This window comes from Equus przewalskii, chromosome 31, assembly GCF_037783145.1.
Source record: "Equus przewalskii isolate Varuska chromosome 31, EquPr2, whole genome shotgun sequence".
Classification (NCBI taxonomy): domain Eukaryota; kingdom Metazoa; phylum Chordata; class Mammalia; order Perissodactyla; family Equidae; genus Equus; species Equus przewalskii.
This window is the reverse complement of record NC_091861.1, coordinates 21,840,360-21,865,934: the sequence shown is the minus strand read 5'-3', so window position 1 is coordinate 21,865,934 and position 25,575 is coordinate 21,840,360. Positions and strand designations below refer to the sequence as shown.

General features: G+C 36.1%; 1 protein-coding gene across 3 annotated transcripts in view; it reads right to left on the bottom strand.

Annotated features, from left to right (window-relative positions):
• Positions 1–25,575, bottom strand: part of CDC73 (cell division cycle 73) — a 215,701-nt gene that overhangs the window by 95,276 nt on the left and 94,850 nt on the right. The window contains exons 14-17 of one of the 3 annotated variants that reach the window (XM_008542148.2): positions 17,041–17,202; positions 12,771–12,871; positions 7,391–7,532; positions 1,253–6,418 (exon numbers count right to left, since the gene is read on the bottom strand). In XM_008542148.2, the coding sequence (XP_008540370.1) occupies positions 6,382–6,418; positions 7,391–7,532; positions 12,771–12,871; positions 17,041–17,202 (442 nt within the window). In that variant the 3' untranslated portion in view covers positions 1,253–6,381. Of the gene's footprint in view, positions 1–1,252; positions 6,419–7,390; positions 7,533–12,770; positions 12,872–17,040; positions 17,203–25,575 lie in introns of those variants that run through there. The other 2 variants (XM_070602176.1, XR_011535272.1) reach the window with 2 other exon arrangements.

Here is a 25,575-nt window from a genome sequence, read left to right as displayed (position 1 = left end):
CCTGAGTCACTAGCCTGTGGCTGTCTTCCTGCCACCCCTATTCCTGTCATTTTCAGTTACTTCAGCACTCACAGGAACGGATCCTTGACTCGCTTCAAAGATCTCCTCCTATCTCAGCCAATTCTAGTCTTGACTTTTTCTCACCAATACTCTTTGACCTCTGAAACCTTGATTTCACACGTACAACCCTCTGACCTTCTCATCTCTCAGGCTCACTTTAGCCTCGTTTCATCGAAGCTTCAGTTCCTGGGCCAGCACCACTTTCTCACAAGCCACCGCCTCCTTTCGATCCTTCAATCCTTGAACAGCTTGGATTCCATGATTCGATAGTATAATCATCACCTTAGGAATATCTTCAACTCCCTGGGCTGCTTCTACTTTCCTTCAGAAGTTAAAAGTCTAGCTTTGTGCTTTCTCTACATCTGCAGTCAAGCAGCTAAATGCTTCTGGAGGAAAATCATACCACAAGTTTGCCTAGTTCCACTTAAATTTATGACCAAAACCCCAAAAAGGTACATTGTTGCTCAAATCCTACTATATTTTCTCCTTGAGTTGGAGTTCCCCAATAATTTCTTCTTCTCCTCAAATTCCTACATCAACTTGCTTTGAACTACATTAATGCTCCTCCATTTATTTCATTTCACCATCAGTAACCCTCACACTTCCCTTTGGTGCTCAATGGCGCATTATGAAATAAAAATACATAACTAACAATACAAATACTTTAAAACTGTTTTACAGTCAAAACTGCCATCAACATTAGTGATGCCCAACTGCGCTGAAACAACGAGCCATGAGGAAGCTCATGTCATCTCCCCCAACCATCACACACGAGGACTTGATAAACTTTCAAACTATTCCAAGAAAAAGATGTTCACATTATTTAACAATTTTAAAAAGAGAAACAGATGCCATTACCATAGTTACATTTTTAACACTGTAAACTCCATGAGGGCAGTTCTTCTGGGAAAATACATTACCACATTTTATCACAGCGAACGTTGTAGAACCCAATGTGTTTCCACTTGGAATTTTTTGGCAAATGGAGCACAGCCCAATAAAATATCCAAATGTGATAAACACAATCTCTCAGATGTCTTCTGTTTCATATGTCCTCAGCCCTACTCACATTAGTTATGTGACATAAATCAACATTTTCTGGATGAGGGTGAATTATAAACTATAACTGATTCTGTGCCCAAGATCTACAAATAAGCAGGAGACAGACCCAACAACACAGCCTTATCCAGAGTACTTTCCAGGCTTTTTTTAATGGTCATTTAAGAAAATTGAGAGGAAAAGTCTTCCAACCCACCATAAATGCTGATCATTACATGATTAAATATAAAAGGAAAGTGTTTTAGCAAACGAGAGAAACAAGCGTATTTGGCAATGTGCTGTTATTTATATACTGGCACCTTTGAGCCTTAAAAAAAGTCCAACAGCATTTACAACTCATGCTGTATCAATTTCAGTTATGTGGATGCTCACTCAAGAGCAGATGATCAAAGGAACAGAAGAGCAGAATAAAATACATATTTAGTGGGCACTTATGAATTGAATGGAAATTAAGTTCGAATATGGCCCATTAAACTCCTCATTAAAGAAATTCTCTTGCAGAAGATTCACACATTATTACTGGCACCACCAATATGATGACGCTGTTAATGATCTGATTATATGGGAGTACAGTTTGTTTTGAAACTATAAAATGTTAAAATCAGGACCTCAAACTGTAAAGATAATATAATTTGCCAGGATACGCTCTTCATCCTATTACAACAATGAGGACACAGGAAATTTGACCATAACCCAACTGTAAGTTCAGCAGAGCATGTAGCTTGTTATCTTTATGAAGAACTATGATTCTTTACATTATTTAACTCATTAACAGAAAAGAATACTACAAATGTACTTAACTCGTTCGTTTTTAAAGTGAAAACTTATACTGCATTTATTTCCAAAACAGAGAAATACAATGCCTGAAAACCTCAGGAATCACTTTATGTAAAGACTTCCGTCATCCATATCCTACCCCACGATATAGTTTCTGTCTTCCTGGTTAAAGGCAATGTTTTTGGTTGGGAGGTTAGGGGATGGGGCGGGGGTGAGAATGTCCCCAAGACTCTTCATGTAAAGTGCTAAAAATGTTTTATTTACAATTAAACCTGAAATGTAAAAATCCACTGAAATGGAAGCAGAATGAGTGTAACATTTATCAGGTCACATGGCCCAAATTTAAGCTCCATTCAAGAACCGCTTCAATTTGAGAAACAGTACAAATTGGTGGCTAGACAATCATTTATAGTGCCTACACGCTGCACATAAATTGCATTACATTATTAAGCACTATAATCAAACTTGGAGGTTAAGTAGCTTTTAGTAAATTTAAAGTGGATAGAAAGAAATTTCAACGGCAAACAAAATTCTGAGAGAGAGAGAGCATTTACTTAAATTTCACATAGTATCATCCCACTTTTTGGATTTTGGCAATAAAACTAGTTTTATTCATTAGATTTACTCATTTAAATGGCACACATTTATAACTCCCAAGATACTCTTATAAACACTACCTAAAATAATATATATAAACCCAAACAGATCAATAACCTGAAAGTATTATTAATTACCTATTATGCATTTACTAAATATAATTCTTTATACACCTATTATACATTTTCAATTTTTCCTTAGTTATTATTCCAACGTATTAATATAGAAACCATGCTGGGGTCAATATAAATCCAAATGCGACAATGAATTGGGCCAGAACATACAGGACATGGCATCTCAAAATCTCTAATCCAATTCTTATGTGAAATTCAGTCATTCCTCTCCCTTTTATTCCTAAAGGTAATATACTATGGTTAGAGTAACCAGTTGATTATTAAATCCAAGTGAATAATAAAAATCCAGTCAAGTAATATTAAGGCTAATATAATTAAATTTATTTTTCATGTTTTAATTTTGACTAGCTTTTGTAATTGCTGTATCTGTAATATTATAAAATATACTTTTGGTCTCAAAGAATTTTATAAACTAATTAGTTCAACAACTAAGACTCAGATAATGGTTACCTGGCAAAGTGGCACTTCACTTCTGGCCCCAAGTATAAATTCTATCATCGTTCCTATTGTTAACACCCATAAAATGGAATGGTTATATAGCAAGAAATATGGCAGCTAAATACCACCTTCCCACCCTCAAACAAGAACAATGTCATCACTTTCATTTTGTTAAGAGTCACAAAAATTTTTATTTAGGAAAAATATTTCCTTCAATTTTATTAGATAATGAATTTTATTTAAATGAATAATTTACCTTTAATTTTCTTTGTAGACCAATTAAAAAGTATGCCTCTTTCCTTTCATAAGCAAACTCTATTTGTCTAATTCTGCATGGCAGATAAGAAATTAATACTTTACTTTCTTCCTACTTAAAAATTAATTATAAAATTTTCCTTATTATGAATTAGTTATTTCTGTATGGATTGCTGTCATGCTGCTGGTAAAAAAAAGTTAGTAAAGACTATGGACACATGGGAAACAGATCATAAACTATGATACTAGTTTATAATGAAATATATTAAACATTGTTTAAATATTAAACAGCAAAATACTCCTATATTAAATAAATAAGACTTGAATTTGTCATGTGGATCTATCAGCCAATACCACCAATAACGGGGATGGTCTAGTGCAATGGGTGGCGACAAAAAAAAAGAAGAAGAAAAACAGGAGGACACACAACATTTAATACTGGTTTTGTTTTCAGTAACAAATTAAACCAGTGATTCTCAATCCTTTCTGAACATAAAATTACCTGAAGAACGTTTAAAAAGTACTGAGGACCGCATCTCGTCCCAGATGAATTGAATCAGAATTTTTAAAAGGTCCCCAAATGAGTCTAACGCGCAGTCAGGGTTGAGAGAGACTGACTGAAACCTACAAGCCTGACTAGAAGAGAGCCCGATGAATAAAGGCATGGAGCTCTCTTTTACAGGTAAGACAAGACAAGGGTGGCTACAGTTAACAATAAATTATGGGTAAGTCAAGTTTATGAACTTGTACTTCATTTCCATTAAAATATCTGCATATGCCTCTTCATTCCCTGTAGTTCTCTATTTTCAAACTCCAAGACCAAGTACAGTCAAAGCAGTTTTTTGTAATAAATCAGTTACACTGAAAACACATCGTTCACTCACACACAGAAACATTTACTGAATGCCTACTATGTGCAAGGCACTGTGACAGGGGCTGCTACAGGACTTGGAGTCACGAGAGAATGAACAGTGATGGGCCGAAAGGTTTTATTTTGAGAATTAATGGCTATGAAATTAATCACACGGACCTAAATAAGGGACTGAACTGCCAAAAAAAGAAAAAGACAAAGTAAGAACATACTAAGGGTCTCATTTTTAAAATACGTCACATATTTGTACTTTTCCTAACGCTCCTTACAGTATTTCCAGAAGCCTTTGAATATACATAAGGCAAATTCAAGATAGAAAAATAAACCCTGTTTAAAGTAGATGTTTCAAATTTGAACCATACTCTGTATCAAGTAAATTTCACACATACGTATAAATACTAAAAATCTTTCTAGAAAGGTAGTTCACGGCCACCTGCAGTAGTCTTAACAAGTAAGCTTACATTAAAATATCACAGACTCTAGTCCTGGACTATTTCATCATGGAGAACGTTTATACAATACAGAATTTATTTTGAAAACAGATTTATATGCTGACAAATTCTAATGTGAACGAATTCAAGTTTTCTTTTATTTTCAAGAAGAGAGGATGCAGAGAAAGGAAGATAATGGGGGCAGAATCTGTTCAAACCTTATAAATATCCTAAAATCTAATAATTTAAAATGCTGGCTGCTTTTGTTCTGAAGAACCTAGTGACTTCCATATGAATAAATACTTTTTTCTATTCACTATTGGCATGGATTTTTGTGGCTACATAAAAAATAAATAATAAGTGCTTCTCATTTTTCTGATAGCATTAAATTTCAAAATGAGGCCAGCTAACGTCAGCTTAACATAAGGAGGAGCTACAAAAACTATGTTAACCTAAGAGAGATCACTGGGGGGAAAACAGAGAAAAAATGACATATGTTGAATGATCAGCAACAATCCTAATGACAAAAACTCTTTAGGAAAGTAAAGGTTCCAAGCTGCTTTTATGTAACAGGTGAAATCAGGACTCAATGAAAACGTTCACTCATTGTAACTGGGATGCAACACCACTCTGTCTAAACTAGAGAAGTAGTAAAATATTTTACTAGGTTAAAATAGAGGTTTCATATTTTATACGATATTGAATACGCACATAAAAATACCAGTGTTTTTATCTTGTTTCTGTTCAGACACTTAGTTAAGCAAATGTGTTCTTTGGTGCCTGGGAGAGTTTCTCAATATTTAGGGGAAACAGATGATAAGAACTCCAAGATCAACATGCCTAGAAATAGGAGACTCAAAACCCTACGCCATATAAAGTAAGAATCAAAGGTGGGCTTATGAGAAAAGATTAAGGAAGTTAAACTTATACTGCAGTAGGACTAACACATTTCCTTCCCCCAAATCATACTCTGGCTCCCAAAATAAAAAGTACTATAGCCTACTAGGTTTTTAATCTGTGTTTTGAGATTTTTCAAGTGGAAAGATATCACAGATAGAAATATACCATTCTAGGTTTTAAAATCACCAAAGTCAGTGAGAAGAATGTACATTCATTAGATGTATTCATTATAAGTAAAGAAGGCTTGAAAAGGCTGAACAGTTCAACCAAAGCTGAAGAATTGTTCTCGATTTTTCATTATTCCTTTTTAAATAAAGAGTAAGTCTAGATATAGTATACATACAGGTTGACATTTTGATTCATTCAAAATAGTCACATCCCTTTGCTTGGTTTTGGAAGTTCCAGAGACCAAAATTTAATACCATTCATCACATAGTATCTTCAATAAAAGGAATTATAGAGCAATGAAAAATCAGAAGCAAGACGGCTGAGAGAGCCTTATAACCTCTAAATTTATACACATTTATAACCTGTATTTATTTTCTAAAGAAACAAATTTTAAGTAACGCTAATTTAACCAATGGAGAAAAAACTTCTATCAAAATATACAATTTCCATTACATACTAGAAGGCTAATGTTAAAAAAATAGTTATAAGCCAAAAAGTTTGCTTATATGGATGACAGGCATCATCCCTTTGAAGCATAAAGCATCAAGTAAGGTCTTAGAAAAGATCGATCTGTGACCTTCTTCATTTGTAAGTTCTTGATAAATTCATAAAGCTTGAGTCTCAGTCTTTTGATCAAGGTATATCCATGCTTCTTAATCCAGATTTCCAGAAAAAGGGGAAACCAACCAATTCAGAATCTCAAGTGGGATTTATGCTTTACCATGTACCTGAAAAATAATATTATAATAGGTTATAATGATAATAGGAATTTAAGAATTTTTAGAATATTATATGTAAAAATAAGTTGACATTTTTTTAAAATTCACAATCTACAGTGGAATAGGATGTTTTGTTTTCTAAAAAACTAGAAACCTGACACTGTAACCTTTGGGAATACAAGAACTTCTGAAGTAACCTAAACATTCCCCTTATTAAATTCTATAATGTAAGAGCTTCTGGCTAGAATAATATAATATAGTATCAATTATAATTGTTATATTATTGATTATAATATTAACAATTATATCAATTATAATAATTTAATCTATTATCAATTATAATGCATACCAATCACCTCTGACTTTGAGGAAACCCATAACATTCAGTGAAAGACTTATTACACCAAGACAGTTACAGATTTTAAAGGGCGCCTCAACAACAACAAGAGATTCAGGGGTATTAATTATGATCATGTACTGTTCTTAAATTTTCCAATTACAAAACCGGTATTGTTGTAAAGGGCTTTAAGAACTCTATTTATATTAGAAATTAAATTCAAAACCTGAATTCCTTTCATGAGCTACCCATAACGCAATCTAGAGTCAGAGTGACTTCGGTGTTGGCCAAAAATGTCGGCATCACCTAATTCAAGCTCCTTGGATTGACAGAAAACAGTTCAGAAAGGTCACATAGCTCACTAGAGCCAGATGACAAAACCAAGACTAAAATCTAGGTCTTCTGAGTCAGAGTGTGGTATTCTTTCTACTAAGCTAGAAGCCCTTTCTCCATCTGTTGCTAAAGTCAACATACCAAAGATTTTTGTTAATTATCTACTGTAGATCAGCATTAAATTAGACAACCTTCGAAAAGGGGAATTGGGGGATATGGTGCACAACTTTAAGGAACTTAAAATCTAACTGAGGAGACAGGAAAATTACTACAATAAAGCAGAAGCAAGTGCATTTTAGGATCAGAATTACCTATCCAATGTTTCCCAGAACCGTAAGAAAACTGGTCTATCCAAATGACGTTTGTGATAGCTGAGTTCTAATACTGTTACATCCCATTTCTGAACGTTTGGATCTAGTCGAACTTCATCATATTTGAGATGGAAGGCTTTAACTAAATGGGGGGAAATAATATTTTTTATTCACACTGCAATCAAAATTATGAAAATATTTTATAAAAATAAAAATACCCAACACAAACATTAACTAAAAGAACAAAAGCAAAAAAACAATCTTTCACCACAAGAAGCTCTATTATAACCAAATCTTTGAAATAGATGCTAAGCACCATGGTATCCTCAAAAACATTTAATTCCAACAAGTATTTACTGAGGGTTTACACATGCTAGCCACTGGCGACTGAAATGAGGAATAAGGTAAGATAAAATGTATATGGTCCAATGAAGGATAATAATAAGAAAAAGACTATTCACATACAGTATGATAAAGGTAGTAGGGTATCAGAGAAACACAAAAGAGTACCTTACCCAGACCATGGAATTCAGAAAAGGCTTGCACAGGCAGTGATGTCTAACCTAAGACCTAAAGGTGAAGGAAGAATTAGGCAAACACAGAGCAGAGCTGACCCAGTTAGCAAGAAGAGCATGCTCCAGGAGAGAACGGGTCAGTCTGGAACCAAAGAAACTGAACGGAACCGCACTGTGCAAAGGAGTGGAGGGAACGGAAAGAGGGAAGACCAAAGAGGCTCAGAGCAATGCTGGCCTTGTTGGCCACATTACACGGTTCGACTTTCAACCTCAGAGACATGGAGAATCGCTAAAAAGCGTTGAGCAGAGACTAATGATACAATTTAGTAATCTAGAGAAGAGACAGATTTGATCAACTGAGGAGAAGATACATGTACAGCAAGAAAAAGATTCAAGAGATAATTAGGGAGTGAGAACAAATGGAAATTGGTAAGAAATGATGAAAAGGGAAAAAGAAGAAACTGGAAAGCCTCTTGAGAAGGTTACCCAGAAGGAGATAATAATTAAATGATATAAAAAGTGAATCTAGCAAAGACCTAGGAGACAAGGATTTCAGGCAGAGGGAACAGCTGATACACTGGCCCTGAGATAGAAACGACCTCAGAATGCCCTACAAACAAGTATAACCTGTATTGTAGGCAATGCTCTGTATGCATGGAGAAACGCTTCAGCTATGGTAAAAAAAATCTGTCTTTTATTCCAAATGAGATAATAAACCACTGGAAAGTTTAAAGTAAGAAGGCTAAATGATCTGATTTTTATTTTTAAAAGATAACTCTGGGTGTTGGGCAGATAAAAGACAGTTGGGCAAAACTTCCCAACTGGCGTGTGCTGCGAAAGGTTAGTAGGTGGGCCTTCAAACACTGACTTTCCATCTCGCTCCCTGATCATCGTGATGAATCACGCTAGTTAGCTGATTACTGCATTTGCAATCAGTTTATCATCAGCGGAGTTTTGTTTTACACGTGCACATGTAAGATGTTTCCTTTCAACTTTTTACTTTTTTTCTAATATATAAGATGACTGTTACTATCATCACTATCAGCCAGTATTAGGAGTTTCTAAAAAGAAAATGGTTTATTTCTTGTTTTTGCTGATAGCTATTTATGAGTTGCTTGTTCCATACTGCTGCTGGCTTCGTAGCTTTTGATGTTAACAACTAATAAAGGTCTAATTCTTGACGGAAATCCAAAATGAATCAGTCGTGCCCACGAAAAAAGACATAAGGATTATTTCTAAATTATTTGCTTTTATAAATAAAGGTACCCTCATCAGATATAGTATTCATTTTGAATTTAATTCACTACAGGGGCTATATGTTATGGCTTCAGAAAACTCATTTTCAAAATATTTATGTACGTAAAAAATACTTTTTGAATTTTCAGAAATTTTTAAATTAAATAAAAGCAACACCTCAATACTTCTTATCCTGCTTATATGTTTCTTTTTCTTTCTTTTTTTTCTTTTTTTTTGAGGCAGAATAGCCCTGAGCTAACATCTGCCACCAATTCTCCTCTTTTTGCTGAGGAAGACTGGCCCTCAGCTAACATCCATGCCCATCTTCCTCTATTTTATATGTGGGACGCTTGCCACAGCATGGCTTGAGAAGCAGTGCATAAGCGCACACTCAGGATCGGAACCGGCGAACCCCAGGCTGCTGAGGTGGAGCGAGTGACCTTAACCGCTGCACCACCGGGCTGGCCCCACGTTTCACTTTTCTATTCTCCCAATATGATCACTTTAAACCATTCTTAAAAATATATGAGTTAGACTTTTAAAAATGATTTATCTAAAGCTACAAAGGCCTACAGTCCCCCTTAAAAACTTCAATAGATTTAGTTTATATAGTATTTATTTCCCCACCAGAATAGAGATCTTTTAAAATTAAAGCTAAAATATCACAGTCCAAAAAGTTTAAGTCACAAATGAGGAAACCTAAGATTTCTCTCATCATAGAAAATACTGTGTTAGCATGAAGCAATAGTGGCACGCAAACTTACACCAAGACATTACTATGAAACATCTTTCTTATCCAGACAGACTTAAAAGTTTTTAAGCCTCAGTAAAAAACAAAGGAAACAAAGTTCTTTTATATGACTTAGCCAGTTATCTGGTGGCACAATGAATACTAAAGCAAAATACTTCACACAATTCAGAATGGTTCATTTTTTGCAAACAGCATGAACCGTGTCAACATTTTCTTGTGGGAACAAAAAGAAACAGAAACAGTGCTCTTGAATAATATTTAGTAGATAAAATGAAGGCATGTCAAACGACAAAAGAACAATCTAATACAGAAGATTATTAAATGAAAAAATTTTGTCAATGATAAGTAGCAAAAATTTGAAGACATCATCATTTAAAAATCTTGATCAACAAATGTACGTAGCCATCTCAAGAATAAAAGATAACACTGAAAAAAGCTATATCCAGTTACAAGCTTAAATTTCTCATTATAATTTTGAAAAGATTTTATTTGGCAATTTTATACTATTCAATGTTTAGTATCTTTTATTTTATTTTATTTTATTATTTTGCATTTTATTTTATTTTATTTTTTATTATGTACTTTATTATTTTCCTGTATTTTATTATTATGTACAATACAATTTTTTACCAAGGCCTATACAGATGCTCCCAAATACCCTCAGCCCCACCATGCTACATGGACATTATCATTCTCAACGTGTGTTACAGGGAAAAGGGTGGGAAGCTGGAAGAGGCAAGAGTGAAAGCAAGGCGACCAACTAAAAGCTAAGACATAATATATTCCTACATTTTTAGCTTAAGCAAATTACTTAAAAAACTAATCGAGAGGGAAAAACAGTCTGGGGATGACAGAGAGTATAAGACAATTCCATTTGGAACAGGATGAGTTTGATGTACAAATGCGACCTCACAGAGGAGTTATCTGATAATCATCGAGAGAGATGATCAGAATATCAAGCTAGAGACACAACTTTTAGAACGAGTGATTAAAAGCTATCAGATCTCCTTGAAAAAGTAATTATAATTAAAAGAGAAGAGATATGGGAACATAAATATGTTGTTGAAAGCCAGAGGATAAGTAGCTAGAGAGTCTGAGAAAGCATAATAAGTTCTTGGAAAAGAACATTTTAAAAAGGAGAAAATGGGTCAAGAGAGTCAAACTCTGATGAGGAGGTCAAAAGCAGCCAACATTTGGTCACTGGTGAGCTTGGTGGGAACAGTTCGGTGGATGGCAAGAGGGCCAGACTACAGTGGATTGAGAATTGAACACAAAGTGAGTCAGCAGAGGCAATTCTCTTAAAAGCTGAGCTGTAAAAGAAAAAGAGAATGAGCTGGAAGGAAAGGGGAGGTCAAGCTCCGAAAGAGTTTTGTTTTGTTTGTTTGTTTTGAGATGGAAGGGGCAAGAATATCTTCATCTTAAATAATGATAGAAAGGATCAGTAAACGAGGAAGGTTGAAGAGAAAGAATAATTCATAGAAGAAAATTATAATTGATAACTTTTAAAAAAGTCTCTAAGTTCTTAGCTAAATCAGAAGACTAACAATCTGAACAAAACAGTTTGTTATATTCTTAATGAAATTCAGAGAGCATTTACATCTTGAAGACATTCTGATCATTTCTTACTACAATACTATTCAACAAGGCAAGCAAGCAGACTAAACACAACACTCATGTTCACTGATATTTTACTTTCACTAAAATTCTCATTCTCTCTATATCTTTAATTTTCTATTTATCAACTCTGTGCACTACTCAAGTTTCAGAAATAACATATAAAAAGTTATCATAATATTAGTAGTATTAGAATTCATGTTTAAAAATGAATGAAGGTAGGAGAATAAATGTTTCAAACTTTCCAGCCTGGGCAGTTTCTAGCCTGGAAAGAATGGTAGTACCACTAACAAAACCTGAAGTTGCCAAAAACAGGGCTGGCTTTCAAAGCACAATCTACATTCATAATAACTAAAAGCTGTCGTTTCTAATAAACATATTTGTCTTATGAGAATGCTTTTTAAAAAGTAATTTTACTAATATTACTAACTTAATTGGGTACCTGAATTGAATAATAATTGGAATACCCCTACCAGCAAAACAACAGGCTACCTTCATCTACTTCTGGTATACCAATATATAAAAATATATGTCAGTAAAAGATAAGCCACATGAAATCCAGTCATTTAACAGATATCCACTGAAGGCACTCTTCTGTGCTGATGATACAAGGGCGCACAAGGCAGAGAAGGCTCCTTCCACCTTGGAATTTGCATTCTAACCAGGGAAGACTTATGACAAAGATATAAAAATAACGGGTAAGATGAAGCGTTGCTAAGTGCTATCATGAAAATGAAACAGCTGAGAGAGTAACTGGGAGGAGGTGATGGCTATTTCCAGGGCGGTCAGAGAAGGGTTCTTAAAAGGAGAGAATACATGAGCTGAGACCTGAACGAAGAGAAGCAGCCAATCAGCTATAATCATGCCAGGCAATGGGAGAGCTGGCAAAGTCACACGGCACTTCAAGTTACAGCTACACACTATGGTTCAGCAAGTCAATCCACTTAAAAACTGGCCATCAATTTTAATAAAACTGTATGGACATGCAACAATATTAATGATTTTTAAGTGACCTAAAAAGTAATTATTAATGTTGGGGAATAGGTGCTAATTCATTTTTAGATATGAATACACAGGAAATATTAATGTTCAAAAAAGGCTTTAAAAATATTTCACAAGTGCTTAAAAATTAACATTATACATGCTACTTAATAGGAATTCTTTGATATGACACATATACACAGAGCCGTGGATGGCTCTTTCTCTTAAACAAAGTAAGAGCATTTCTATATTGGATAAGCAGTAAAAATAAAGAGAATCTTACTTTTAGCAAATATGTCAACTGGTGATCCATCAGGCAAAAGCCATGGCCAACCCTTGAACTGCCACGCAGGACCTTGCACAAAAACTGCCACAACTCGGTCCCTGAACATAGAAGAGGGGTGGGGGGGGGGGGGAGTGGAGAGAGAACATCTCAAACATGAGCTCTGGTCAGGGTAAGTCCTTAAGGAGAGTCTCATAGTTACGCATGTGATGCAGCCTCCTGTCAACACTTCTCTGAGGCAAGCCAAGTACGTTACCAGAACTGTTCATTACGCCGTTACCATTAGAGTGCATTAATGACTGCTATACTGCCCATGCATCGGTTTTTTGCGCATAAGTCTTTTAAACATAATTATACGCACAATCCTTATATGTGATCTTTTCAGCCTTTTTCTCTTCCCTTCTATGAATTGGAGTAAGAGCCCACTTTTCCTATGCAATAGGGAACAGCAGTTGATCTGTTCATCAAAAAAGTTGGTTTTAAAAGAAAATCATTTAAAATTCAAACACATCTTTGTTGGGAAAACTGGACTCCTACATGCAAAACAATGAAACTGAACCACTTTCTTACACCACATACAAAAAAAAACCTCAAATGGATTAGAGACATAAATGTAAGATCTGAAACCACGGAAGAAAACATAGGCAGTGAACTCTTTGACACTGGTCTTAGTAATATTTTTTTGGATTGCCCTCTCAGGCAAGAGTAACAAAAGTAAAAGTAAACATATGGGACTACATCAAACTAACAAGTTTTTACACAGCAAAGGAAACTGGCAACAAAACAAAAAGGCAACCTACTGAATGGAGAAGATATTTGCAAATGATATTATCTGATAAGGGATTAATATCCAAAATACATAAAGAACTCATACAACTCAAAAAAAAAACCCAGCATTCGATCAAAAGATGGGCAGAGGTGTTAGCCTGGTGGCACACAGGTTAAGTTCACACGTTCTGCTTCAGTGGCCCAGGGTTCACCAGTTCAGATCCCGGGTGCAGACCTATGCACCACTGGTCAAGCCATGCTGTGGCAGGTGTCCCAGATATAAAGTAGAGGAAGATGGGCACAGATGTTAGTCCAGGGCCAGTCTTCCTCAGCAAAAAGAGGAGGATTGGCAGCAGATGTTAGCTCAGGGCTAATCTTCCTCAAAAAAAAAAAAGATGGGCAGAGGACCTGAAGTGGCATTTTTCCAAAGAAGACATACAGATGGCCAAGAGGCACGTGAACAGATGCTCCACATCACTAATCATCAGGGAAATGCAAATCAAAACCGCAATGAGATACTGCCTCACATCTGTTAGAATAGCTATTATCAAAAAGACCACAAAGAGCAAGTGTTGGCGAGGATGTGGAGAAACGGGAACCCTTGGGCACTGCTGGTGGGAATGTAAATTGGTGCAGCCACTATGGAAAACAGTATGGAAGTTCCTCAAGAGATTAAAAATAGAACTACCACATGATCCAGTAATTACACTTCTAGGTATATATTCAAAGAAAATGAAAATACTAATTTGAACAGATATATACACTTCTATGTTCACGGCAGCATTATTTACAATAGCCACGATATGGAAGTAACCTAAGTGTCCATCAATCGATGAATAAAGAAAGAAAATGTGGTAGAAACATACAAAGGCATATTACTCAGCCATAAAACAGAATGAACTCTCGCCATTTGCAACAATGTGGATAAACCTAGAGAGTATTATGCTAAATGAAAATAAGTCAGACAGAGACAAATACCACATGATTTCACTTATATGTGGAATCTAAAAAACAAAACAAATGAACAAACAAAACAGAAACAGACTCCTAGATACAGAGAACAAACTAGCGGTTGCTAGAGCGGAGCGGGGAGAGGAGATGGGTGAAATAGGTGAAGAGGACCAAGAGGTACAAGCTTCCAGTCATCAAATAAAGAAGTCATGGGGTTGCAGTGTGGCACAGGGAGCACAGTCAACAATACTGGAATAACTTCGTACGGTAACTAGCCATGGCGTGGTGCTATTTCATAATCTATAAAAATACGAAATCACTATGCTGTATACCTGAAACTAATCATAATAATAGCATGTCAATTATACTTCACTAAAAAAATTTAAAGACATCTTAAATATTTTACATTAAAAACCTTATATAGTAAGGTAATTCTATAGTAATTCACCAACCATTTTATGAAGCCCCAAGGCCTTACTCTTAAGTTCCTCCAATTATTTGGAAAGTAATCTGAGTACAGAAATCATCTAGATTTTTTAATTTTTCCAACTGTTTTAGAGCTATTTCACTAACCCTAAACTCTGTAAGTTTTTTTTTAAGTAACTTGTTTCTCCAACGATTCAACTTCATTTTCCTAAAAGAACGAATCTCTTTCTAGGCCCTCATATTTCACTCGATTACAATATATTTAATTAAATTGAGAAATTATAATACGTCTAACTGCCATAAACAGCTTAAGCCTACAAGTAAAGAGGTGGGGACAAAACCACAACATCGACAGGAAGAGTTAACATTGGTAAGATCACCGAGCATTTACTAGCTGCCAGTGCTGTTCTAGGCACTTTACACGTTCCTTCTGTTAACACATTTAATCTTCAAAACAATCCAAAGGAGTGAGTAGCATCATCATCCCCATTTCACAGGTGAGGAAGCAGAAGTGAACGGGCATACCAGAGAACAGTCCACCAGCCAGAAGAGCAAGGGAGGGGGGAAGCGGGGCAAGGAGAGAGGGTGTGAGGAGAGGGAAATAAATGATCAAGCCTGTGCACTGGTTATGCTACTGCCCCTGAGGGAGGACTGGCAAACGATGAGAAAAGCCCTATTATTATGGAAATAGTTTTGACCACACAACTCCCTAAAAGGGTCCTGGGAATGCCCAGAGGTCCATGGACCACACTTTCATAAACACTGCATTAAATGGAGACTCTCTACCCTCAACAAAACATTAAACAATGGTTACCTTCTACTCAAGTAAAAGACCTATGGGAACGATCAAAGGTACTGTGAAAAACCACAGCTTAGATCTTAACCTTCTCAAAGTCCCTAAGGTTAAAATCAAATCTTAAATAAAAAATTTCCTCCTTTCACGGGATATATGCCCCGTACTGCCAAAACCATCTTTGGTAATGCAGCACACTATTAAATGGCCTCAACTTCATGATGTAACTTGTACCATACAATACTTGAAAGCCCAAGATGCCTGCCAAACTAAAGGGAATTTGCTAGATAGGGGTCACATGGCTCCTAGTAGGTCTCATAGGGCTAGTAGAGGAGTAAGAGAATACAAAAACTCTTCCCAGTGAATTCTTGAAAGGACAATTAACAGAAAAGAAAAGAAGAAAGGTAAGGGAGATATTATTCCTAGATCATGACACCAATGGGTAGGAACCTAACTCACATACATAAGCAATATTTTGTAGCAAAGTGATGGCGCTTGTACACACTGTACTGTCATTTTTTGCAAACATATAATACAAATGGTGTAACTTTCCTACTTCCCACACGTTTTAAACTTGGTATCTAAAATTTTTCTTATTCACTTCATATATTACTCAAGGTATCTCTGTTAAAGACCCTTTTTTCTTTAGTAAATTTCTGACATACTAATATTCTCAACGGCTGACTTCCTAATATCTGAAGACTAAAAAGTACTTCAAAGGCCAATTTCATTTAATGCACCAATGCGTTGCATCTCTGTCACAGAGATGCACTCTCAGACCCTGTATTTTCACTCCAGCTTCGATTAACGAAGTAATTTAAGATACTTCATATATACAAATTTATAGGTACTTTATACTATAAATAGCTTAGTATTTTCTTAAACATTTTAATGCAATAAAAGAGTTAAACCAGGGTAACGTTCTTTTTATTAAATTATTCCCTTACAATAAAAGTAACAATGCCTTCACTTAACATTTCCTATCAGAAAATCTGAATTCTCCAAATCAAAAATCTAAAATATAGGCCCTCAAAATAACATTAGTCTGTTTGAAAGTTTTGTTCTAAAAGCTTATTCAGAACAAATGGACAAATGCAAAGAAGTTTTACTCTGTACGTTTTCCAGAAGCGTTTCTTCTTATAAGTAAAACAGAAGTTTAGGTATCCAAAATATAAACTCATTTACGTAGTACTAGAATGTTAACATTACTGATGACTAAATGAGACAGTAACATAGCTTTCAAGGACGGGTTCTAACACTTCATCATAAAACTGGATATTTGTTCATTGTATAAAAAATTAATGACTATGTAAACAATATAGATTATCTTACCAGTCTTGAGGCATAAGTTTAAGGGGCTGGTCTACTACCCTGTAAGGAACTGTGACACTAATTGCAGTGCCCCCTGGTTGCATCTGGTCTTTTCTTCTCTGTATTAGGGTTTCGTTTTCTCGTTGGCAGCCTTGTTTCTTCTTCTCATCGGATGGGACAAATCTTTGAAAAAACACAGATGAGAAAAAGTCAAGTGCTTCAATGTGATACAAATAGGAAAATAAATTATATTTAGAAATCATTTTTTAAATATTGATGGTTTTGAACCAAAAATGTTTATTTTTAAAATAAACCCACTCTGCATGTACAGATTATAATGCCTGAACAGTATGGGGCTTTGCTTGCACATAAGCCCGTGTGCACGTGTGTGTGCGCGTGTGTGTGTGTGCACGTGTGTGTGTGCGCGTGTGTGTGCGTGTGCGCGTGTGTGTGTGTGTGTGTGAGCGTGGGTGCATGTATGTGTGTGCGCGTGTGTATGTGTGTGTGCGTGGGTGTGTGCGTGGGTGTGCGTGTGTGTGCGTGCGTGTGTGTATGTGTGTGTATGTGTCTCTCTCTGCGTCTGTCTCTCACACAGACACACACGATTTCTATTTATTCATCTCGCGCTCAGCCTTCTCCAAGCCTACATGAACGACCACACTAACCCTTGACTTCTCAAATGCTCTCAGAGGGAAATTTTCCTATAAATCAACGGGTCACCTGAAATGAAGCTATGTGGCTAGCCAGGTTTCTTCCTGGGTAGGTGTCTTAGCCTATCCAGGAGCTTCACAAAACACTCCTTTTCACATTTATACCTCAGCAAAACTAGAAAAATGCCATCAAATTTCAGGGTTACTTCACAAATTTTAAAGTAAGGAAATTAAATCAGTGTATGTCAATTGTCTATTTCAGTAAATTACCAACTCTGTGGTTCAATTCTCTACTGTACCATCAACAGATATTCTCAAAAATAGTTCAGCAATCTGCAGAGCTGTTGCCAGCTCTAGATTTGTTAGTGCTCACAAAGTACTTTAAAACAGTCTTACTTTTTTTTTTTAAACATACACACTTCTAATACACAATGTATCAGCATACTTTCTTAGCTATGGTCTGACCTCTCCACTTTAATGGAGGCAATGCAGTCACGGCACTGAATAGCACTCTGCTTCTAAAGTTAAGGATAAGAGACAAAAGAGGATGCATGACAGGCTGCACTTGGCAGGGTCCTTTGAAAAACTTCAATACCACACCCTGGTTCACCATGCAGTGATAACCAGTACATGGAGATTGGGATTATACTGAACTTCACTTCTGAGCTCACTGTTTTCACATCCATATCACATATGATGGAAAAGTTAAGACTGACAGACGTATCACTAAAAATTTCTCCCAGATAATCATTTTACTCCTGATGGATTCCGGTTACTTATTAACCAAGCCCACTTAGAAAATGCCAGATACAATACTAACACTTTGAATAACGAATTTTTTTAGAAATTAATAGACTTGCATTGATGGAAGCCGTCCTAATATAAAGACACAAATAACAAAGACATATTACGTGAAGAGTATACGCAACACATTGTGCTACATCACACAATACACACAGTTGTACAAATACAGCCCCTGCCCTCTTGAGGCTCATGTTTCAGACACACAGAACAGACGGGTCTTACTGCCAAGAGAAAGGCGCTTTGCTTTAATTTATCTTAGTCTATATTTAGATGGGATTAAAATGTTTAAATTCTTAAATATTGCATCTCCCTCTTTTCTAGCTTTTGAACTTTAATGTTGTAAAGGTATAAAATTACTTATAAAGTTTAATAATGAATGAATTATATATACAAATGAGTGATCTATTATAATATTCAACTTAAAAAAGTCTATTACACAGCAAATTCAACTTTTAATGCATAAGAAATGAGAGATACAGCATTTGCATGTTTATATTATTTGTTGATGTTAAGTTTTATTAAAGTTCAGAGTCACTAACATGGTTCTTTAACTATAGTCCTAGAATTTTTACATGCTCTAGTGTTTTAATTTCTGCATATATCTAGGCCTTTCCTTAAAACAGTAGATTTCTCTGTTAGCAGTAAAAAGTAGCTGTATTTCAAAATGCCTTTCAGCCTTGATCTCATTTGATAACAAGGACAGACTTCCTACCTATTCCCCTAAACTTGAGTCCACTAAAAAGATAACTACTACACATCTAGTCAATACGAATTTTAGCCATTCTTCCTACTGTAGTTCATCAAACCTAAGGCCCCAATGACTACTGGATATGCCATTTTGTACTACTAAGAAAGAATTAAAAAAAAATACTCCCAATTAAACTAGGATAATGCCTTAATGACACTCCAGGTAAATTAGAGGCATTATGGGGCGGGCGGAGGGTAGGGACAGATACTCGTCATTTCTCTTGGCTTCAAATGTACTGCTTGATCCCTTCATATGCATCTCAGGAACAAGAAAGCAACACAGTTTCATCTACAGGGATCTTCCTTTCTCGGGTTCCATAATGCACTTGGCTGTTGCTTTGTAAGAAAACATGGGAGTGAGGTCATTCCTGCAAGGAATATACGCTTCACAAATATCAAATTTATGCCTCATTGCTTCATTTCAGTGTATTTCTGCATACACAGCAACATTTTTATTGACATAAAATTTACACAAAGTGAAATTCACAAACAGATCAGTTTGCATCAACGTATACCCAGAGTAAGCACCACTCCAATCCAGATACAGAATATCTGCAAGAAACCAGAAAAGTTTCCTCGTGCCCCTCTCAGTAAATCCCCATCCTCCCTCCCCGAATCGGCAACCACTATTCTTCTTTCCATCACCACAGATCACTTCTGCCTGTTCTATGACTTCATGTACGTGGAATTGTACAGGACATACTCTTTAGTGCCTGGCTTCTTTCCTTCAATTTAATGTTTCTCATATTCATCCATGCTGTGGGGCATAGAGGTAGTTCATTCTTTCTTATTGCTGAGAAGAATTTTATTGTGTGGATATGCCACAATATTTATACATTCTCCTGTGGTGAACATTTGGGTGGTTCCAAAATTGGGCTTATTACAAATAAAGCTACTATAAACATTCTTGTGTAAGTCTCTTTGTGGACATATGTTTTCATTTCTCTTATATAAATACCTATAAGTGGAACTGTAGGGTCATAGGGTACATTTAACTTTACACGAAACTGTCATAAAGTTTTCCAAAGTAGGATAAAGTATAAAGAACATCTTAAAGGCATCTCTAAGCTAGCTAGCAAGAAGTTAAGAATTCTTGGACCAAAGACTGAGTAAAGAAGGGAACCCAAAGAAGTCAGAATAACACTGCAAACTTCTATCCATAAAAGGTACTGGCAAACTAATTAAACTTAAGCCTTGGTTTTACTTTATTTCACTGGGCTCCTGAAATAGGAAACAAGGCCAAATTCTGCTCAAGGTAGGGAATCTAACAGCAGTTCCATCTTTTAAAAAGCTAAGACTCTCAGGAGTCAAGTTCAGTATAATGGTAAACTAGAAACAAACCCACTGCCCACTCTTTTTCCTGCCCTCCTCACCCCAGCCCTAACTAACACCCTGGCAATCGTAAGGAAAATCAAACCTCAGAACTGCAACTGTACCTCACCTGGACTTGAAGCCAGAATTAACAACTCTGACCACAGTGACTGGTTGAGAAATAAACATGTTCTCCAAGCGAGGCCAATGAAACTTAATCCTGGGATTTTTGCTGGAAGTACTGGGAAACAAGCAGTGTCTGTCTTCTGTGTTTGCCTACCTGGAGTTTCTGACAGTCACCTCTGCCCCTGACGGAGGACAACCTGCCTGGGAGACGGAGAGACCAACTCCTGATTACATCGTTTGAGCACTGAGTCCGGCTGTATCAGAAGCCAGGACTTTCAAGTTATCTTGAACCAATAAATTATTTTTTGATAAAGCTACTCTGAGTTGGTTTTTATCACTTACAACTAAAAGTGTCTAACAAATACAACCAGAATTGCACAACTGAGACTGGACAATTGATATGGTGAATGGACAAACGTGATTTGGAGAAATACTGTGAAGTCCACTAACTTATCCAATATTTGCCATTTATTTATTCCACTTTACATTCCGTGAGTGTAAGGAGTATGGGTGATATGGTTAAGTCATTAGTGTTTAAACAAGCAAAGTTCTACTGAAATAACTTTATTACTATTGTCCAAGAAAAAAATGCACATGAGACGATATAGCAAGATTAGTTCTAGACTTTAAGATTATTTTGAAAACAGAACAAGTTTATGGATGTTTCCCAAGTTAAAAATATAGTTTTCTTTTTTCTTAAATAAAAGAAATTGAAATTTGAAAAAAAAAGGAATTAACAATAATATCTGGATATTAAAAAATCTCAAACTGAGAATTTAAAAGCAATGTTTGATGTCAATGCTCCCGGGTGCTCAGCAGACACAAATACAAGTCTTCTCTGGAGTACTTCCACCTTCATTCTGGAAATCAAAGAATTTCCACAGGAAAAAATTCCAAGGAAAATGAACAGTAAATGAGTAAATGAAAAAACATTAAATGAATAGTAACAAACTAAATACACACAGAAATGAGGTATCATGAGTGAAACAACAGTCCAAAGAAAAAGATAACTAAGGATTTCAAATGACACAACTGTCAGAGATCAAAGCCCCTAAGATGAGCTCGCAAATATGTACAGGGATAAAAATCATTTTGAAAAGACCAAAGATTTGGAAGAGAACAAAACAGAATCACTAAAATTGAAAAGTAAGATATCCCAATTCTAAAATGCAATGGATAGACTTAACACCAGACTAGGCATGGCCAAAGAGACAGACAACTAGACGTCAAATCTCAAGAAACGATCAAGAATTCCAGGGGACGAGAAACAGACGGGGATTGCTTAAGAGACATGGGTGATGGAATGAGAAGCTCTACAGATGCCTCATTTAAGTTCGAGAAAAAGAAAAAAAGGGGAGGAGGGGAGAAAGAAGTGATATCTAAGGAGATAAGGGGCAAGACTTCCAGAACTGAAGAAAAACACAAATCCACAGATTTACTTCTAACAAATCCCAAAGTGGGGTATATAAGAAATCTACATCTAGTTATAGCAGATAAACAAATTTAAAATGATCTTTAAAATGCCCAGATAAATCAGATTTCCTTCATGACTGATTATCACACTAACAGCTGACCTATATTATCAACAAAGGAAAGCTAGAAAATAGTACAATAACATCTTCAATGCAATGATAAAAAACTAAGAAACTCCTACATTGTTTTCCAAAGTGGCTGAATCATTTTGCATTGCCTGTGGCTGCTGCGAGCGTGAACTCCTCAGGCCTAGGGTGAGCTCCAGTCCCCTGTTCTCCCTGCCCCTGCCCAGGCCTTCAGGAGTTTCCTCACACGCGTGCTCAACAGTATCTGACCAGTGCAAGGGGAGCCCTCCGCACATCTTTGGAGCACTCTCGCAGTGCACGTCTCCTCTTTGAACTCTGCCCTGTGAGGCTGCCGTCATGGCCAGAATCACAAATGCCACCCAATCAGTTTATTTTAAATAAATTTACAGTCTCACTAAAACTTCTCTTAAGATCATGCTTAGAAATGTACAATGTGCTTTTTAATACTTTATAATATAATCTTAATTTTGTTATTTAGGATGTTAAAGGTTAAGATGGGCTCTATTTTGTTTTGTTTCATTTACTTATTAAAGGGCTCGAAAAGTGAAGAATCCTCAGTTTTACATGAAACCAAATAGAATCTAAGCCAACACGAGCTACTGGTTTCAGCCAGTACTCTAACTGTGTGGAGGAGGATTCAATTATGCATTAATTACACGACAAAGCCTCCAGCTGACTCAAATTGTAGGGGACATGTCAGCTGCAATGAGGTGTTAAACAATGAAGGGAGCGTTTGAAACTCAGAAGAAAAATTAGGCCTGGTCCATCCTAGGACTGTGCTCTGTTTGATTGTCTGTCTTCTCTACAGGAAGACGAAGGAGAAAGACGCCAAAATGTGTGATCTCCCTGCTCTGTATTTACTCTCTTCTATTATTAAACAATATTTAAGTATTAGATTTGTAATACATTCAGATGAACAACAAAGTTTCTGGAGAACGAAAATTTAAAGACAGAACCTTTTTACCATTTCAAAAACTTCCTGTAAATTTTCTGTAACCATTCAGATATATTTATAAAAAATATAAATAGTTGTCAATTACTAAAAATTGTGAGAACTGGAAATACCAAATTCACAAATCACAGAAACCAAAGAGCTAGAAAGGGCCTTAAAGATCACTTGATCCCAACACACTCATGTGCTGCAAAACGAACTGCATATACAATGAACAGCATATACAATGGCGGTCCCATGAGATTAGCACCACAGCCGAGGTGTGTAGTAGGCCATATCATCTACGTTTGTGTAAGTACACTCTATGATGTTCACGCAACGATGAAACTGGCTAACACAACACACATCCCCGTCATTAAGCAACACCCAACCATGCAGTAAGTGCCAACACCGCAACACCAAGTATAACGATGCTCCATGGGAACGCAAATCAGGTCCCAGTGCAGATCCAACTACCATATACCAAAAAATGGATTTAAAATTAGAAATACATGCACGCAATGATTTCACAGACACAAAAATACAAAGTTTGAATGTGATACACAAGTCTGTCATTTTCCAATTTTCTCACTGTGCTCCCCCGTTCTGTTCTTTTCCTTCCTAAACACTTACTTAATACCATCATTAGGCAAACACTGTTTTAAAATTCAGTGTTTTGTAAACACTGGAAAAGGTACAGGAGATAAAATACAGGAGACAGAAGTAACTACAACAACAAGCCCCCTTCTCTGAGGAATTCACAGTTTAGTTGGAAAGACTGGGTATCAGATTCAGGACACAGACTACAGCACAAAACAAAAAACAGATGCGTATCATATCTCCAAGAATATAAATGATGAAAAACTACTCTTGCATATTGATTAGGAGGAGTAAAGGAGATACATAAATGCTCGAACCAAAACTAAACATTATTTTAAAGCAGTTAATGAAATCCATTTTTGCCTGGGTCTGACACAGTCTCAGTTATACTGTCAAATCTATTTCAAGAGGCAGGCCAAAATGATTATATTTCTTATTCACCCAGTTATAGATTACTTGAGCAATTGTAGATTACTTCAGGAATTACTTGAGTAATCCACAACACTGTGAGAACACTAAACTTCACTGTAACAGCCTACTAAAATATAAAACATAATTCCTTTTTTCCATACTGTTAAAGGAAAAAAGTTCATTGAAAATTTCATTCATAAGTACTAAAGAGGGGCCAGCCTAGCGGCACAGCAGTTAAGTGCGCACATTCCGCTTCGGCGGCCTGGGGTTCCCAGGTTCGGATCCCGGTGCGGACATGCCAACGCTTGGCACACCACGCTGTGGCAGGCATCCCACATATAAAGTAGAGGAAGATGGGCACAGATGTTAGCTCAGGGCCAGTCTTCCTCAGCAGAAAGAGGAGGACTGGCAGCAGATGTTAGCTCAGGGCTAATCTTCCTCAAAATAAATAAAATAAAATAAAATAATAAAAGGACTAAAGAAACATGCTTAATATATGGATATACTTGTACGTGCCAGGTTACATAGATTTTTATACATCCACTTAAGTCATAAGCACTAAAATTTGATTCTGCGTTTGGTGAAACCTGAAACGGGCAAGTATTACAACTTATTTTGCTTCTTGTTTTTAATTCGTCATAAATTATTTCAAAGCAGTGTGATTTTGTTTCAGAGGTGAGGTTGCTTTTGTTTTCTTTCTTCAACAACTGTCATTATTATTTTACTGAGAAAGTAGGCAGAGTATTCACTCACATTCTTCTTTTGGATATTAATTATGTTACTGAGTGAAAATATGTTCCTAGTTATCACTAAAAATATTTAACAAGAACTTTCAACATTAGACCACTAGAATTACAAAATATTATGGTAATTCTAACAGTGAACGTAACGTCTTGAATGTTGAAGAAGAGCTTGCTTTGTTCTTGAGTTATCCCAAAACAAGTCCAAAATAAAAGCTAATTTCTCTACCTGAACGTTCATTAAGAATCTCCACTGCCCAAGAGAACAGATCAGTGGTTACCAGAGGGGAGGAGGGTAGAGGGTAGGCGGGTGATGAACAACAAATAATAAAGTACAAATGAAATTTCACAATGTTCTAAACTATTATGACTTCAATTAAAAAAAAAGGAATCTCCACTGTCCAAAGGTGAAAACAACGAAACTGGTCACTGGGAGAGCAAGTTGCATTTCCTGCTAAGCAACTACCTTCCAGAGGAGCCTTTAAGGTTCTCTCTCAGCATTTTCATTGAGGATGAGAGTGGGTCAAGCTACTGTATTCCATATTCCTTTTCAGGTCTCAACTTCTAGAAAGTTTGAGGCAGAACTCAAACAATTAAGAAGAATGAATTAAGAAATGTGCTGTTGTCTTAACAGATTAATGTACATGTGGCAGACTGAGAGCTGCTACTAAGCTAGA